Source organism: Euphorbia lathyris, chromosome 10, assembly GCF_963576675.1.
Source record: "Euphorbia lathyris chromosome 10, ddEupLath1.1, whole genome shotgun sequence".
In the NCBI taxonomy this organism is placed as follows: Eukaryota; Viridiplantae; Streptophyta; class Magnoliopsida; order Malpighiales; family Euphorbiaceae; genus Euphorbia; species Euphorbia lathyris.
In genome coordinates this window covers 64013162-64015200 of record NC_088919.1, presented here as the reverse complement: position 1 = coordinate 64015200, position 2039 = coordinate 64013162, and the positions used below count along the sequence as shown (strand labels likewise).

At 35.6% G+C, this 2039-nt stretch overlaps 1 protein-coding gene across 1 annotated transcript; it reads left to right on the top strand.

Annotated features, from left to right (window-relative positions):
* Positions 1-342: 342 nt before the first annotated feature.
* Positions 343-1604, top strand: LOC136209381 (WD repeat-containing protein LWD2-like). Its single transcript, XM_066000827.1, has one exon. The coding sequence runs from the start codon at positions 492-494 to the stop codon at positions 1494-1496; it is 1005 nt and encodes a 334-aa protein (XP_065856899.1). The 5' UTR covers positions 343-491; the 3' UTR covers positions 1497-1604.
* Positions 1605-2039: the final 435 nt, after the last annotated feature.

Here is a 2039-nt window from a genome sequence, read left to right as displayed (position 1 = left end):
ATATAATATAATATATAATATATTAATTTTAATTATATTATTATATTTATTTATAAAAAAGATTATTTAAGATAAATGTGAAAATAAAATAATAATATTTAATTTATATAGCACCTTTATATCATTAATTGTAATTATTAGATTATATTTTTTTTGTTAATATTTATAGGGTAAGATGAATCCGTACATGTCACGGTAAAAAACTAGTTATCCAAAAATAGAAAGAGAAGTAAAGTAAAGTAGAAAACGTGATAGCTCTCACTCACATTGGATTAGATGTATATGTAACCTCGTGATTGACTATTAGCTTCACCTAATTCCCACCTTCTTCTTCTTCCTCCCTCCATTTTATTCCCTCCTTTTCCCTCTCTTTCTCCACCCAAAAAAATATCTCCATTTTGATATTTTCTGTTTGGTTCCCAAGAAAATCCATCTTTAATGGCTGATTGATCGATCAATCCATCATCAATCAATCAATCAGTCAATCAAATATGCAGTCTCCTTCACAAGGCGTTTACACCTACACAGCTCCATGGCCGATTTACTCACTAGCTTGGTCAATTCGCCATGACAAAAAATACAGACTCGCCATTGGAAGCTCTCTCGAAGATTACAACAACAAAATCGAAATCCTTCAATTCAATCTCGACTCATTGAACTTCGAATCTCACCTTCTCTTCGATCATCCTTTCGCGCCTACAAATCTCATGTTCTTCCCCTTCCAAGACGGTTTGAATCCAGACATTATCGCAACCTCCGGGGATTTCTTACGTCTATGGCATATTCACGATGACAGAGTCGAGCTCAAATCGGTACTCAACGGTAACAGAAGTAGCGAGTTCAGTTCCGCGATTACTTCCTTCGATTGGGCGGATTTTGATGTTAGTCGCATCGCGACATCAAGCGTCGACACCACTTGCACAGTCTGGGATGTAGAGAAGGAAACCGTCGATTCGCAATTAGTCGCTCATGATAAAGAAGTGTACGATATCTCTTGGGGCGGTTACAATGTTTTTGCCTCTGTTTCCGGCGACGGTTCCGTTAGGGTTTTTGATTTGAGAAATAAGGAAAGATCGACTATAATTTATGAAAATCCGATCGGAGAAAGTCCTTTGTTAAGAGTGGAGTGGAATAAATGCGATCCGAGATTTGTAGGAACAGTTGGAATGGATAGTAATAAGGTTGTGATTATTGATATTCGATATCCAATTACTCCTTGGATGGAATTGTCGAAGCATAAAGCAAGTGTTAATGCGATATCTTGGGCTCCGGTGGCTGGCCGGAATATTTGCTCTGCTGGTGATGATTGTCGGGCTTTGATATGGGAAATGCTGGATACTGACGTCGGGTTTCCGGAAGGTGGTGATCGGAGTGATGCGGAACCTCATTTGTGGTTTGAATCCACGGCGGAGATTAATAATGTGCGATGGTCGCCTGTGGATTCGGAATGGATTGCTATTGCTTCTTTGAATAAATTGCAGATTTTGAAGGTTTAGAAAAAAAATATAATGAATTAGGGGCAAAAGTGGCACCGGAAGTTGTCAGACATGGTTCGTTTAGTCCAAATCGAAGTTCAGATATGATCCGTTTAGTCTAAATCGAAGTTTAAGTATCGTTTCAATTTTAAAGTTGTTAAAAATTAACAAATTAGTTAAAACTGTCTAAAAGTTTGTCAAATTGTGACTAATTTATCAAGTTTTGTCAATTTTAAAAACTAAAGTGTACTTAAACTTTGAATTAAACTAAACTGATATACCATAAAGATAATTGCTTCTTCGAATCAATCATGGAGATTAATGCACGGTGATATGGAACCTCTGATAATAGACCATTAATAGGTTATTTTAATTAATTTTAAGACAATGAGCCACTACGAATAAATTCAAAAGTTTTAAGAGACATTTTCAAACTTCGAGATTAATTATATAACTTGAATTAGTCCACGAAAACTTGATGTAAATCAAAAGAATAATGAGCATAATATCTAACTACTCTAGTTAATTATTAGTTAGGCTTTTAATGTGGTAACAATTCCCCTG

Coding starts and splice junctions, on each gene's coding strand:
- LOC136209381 (XM_066000827.1), top strand. CDS start 492: ATGCAGTCTCCTTCACAAGGCGTTTACACCTACACAGCTCCATGGCCG.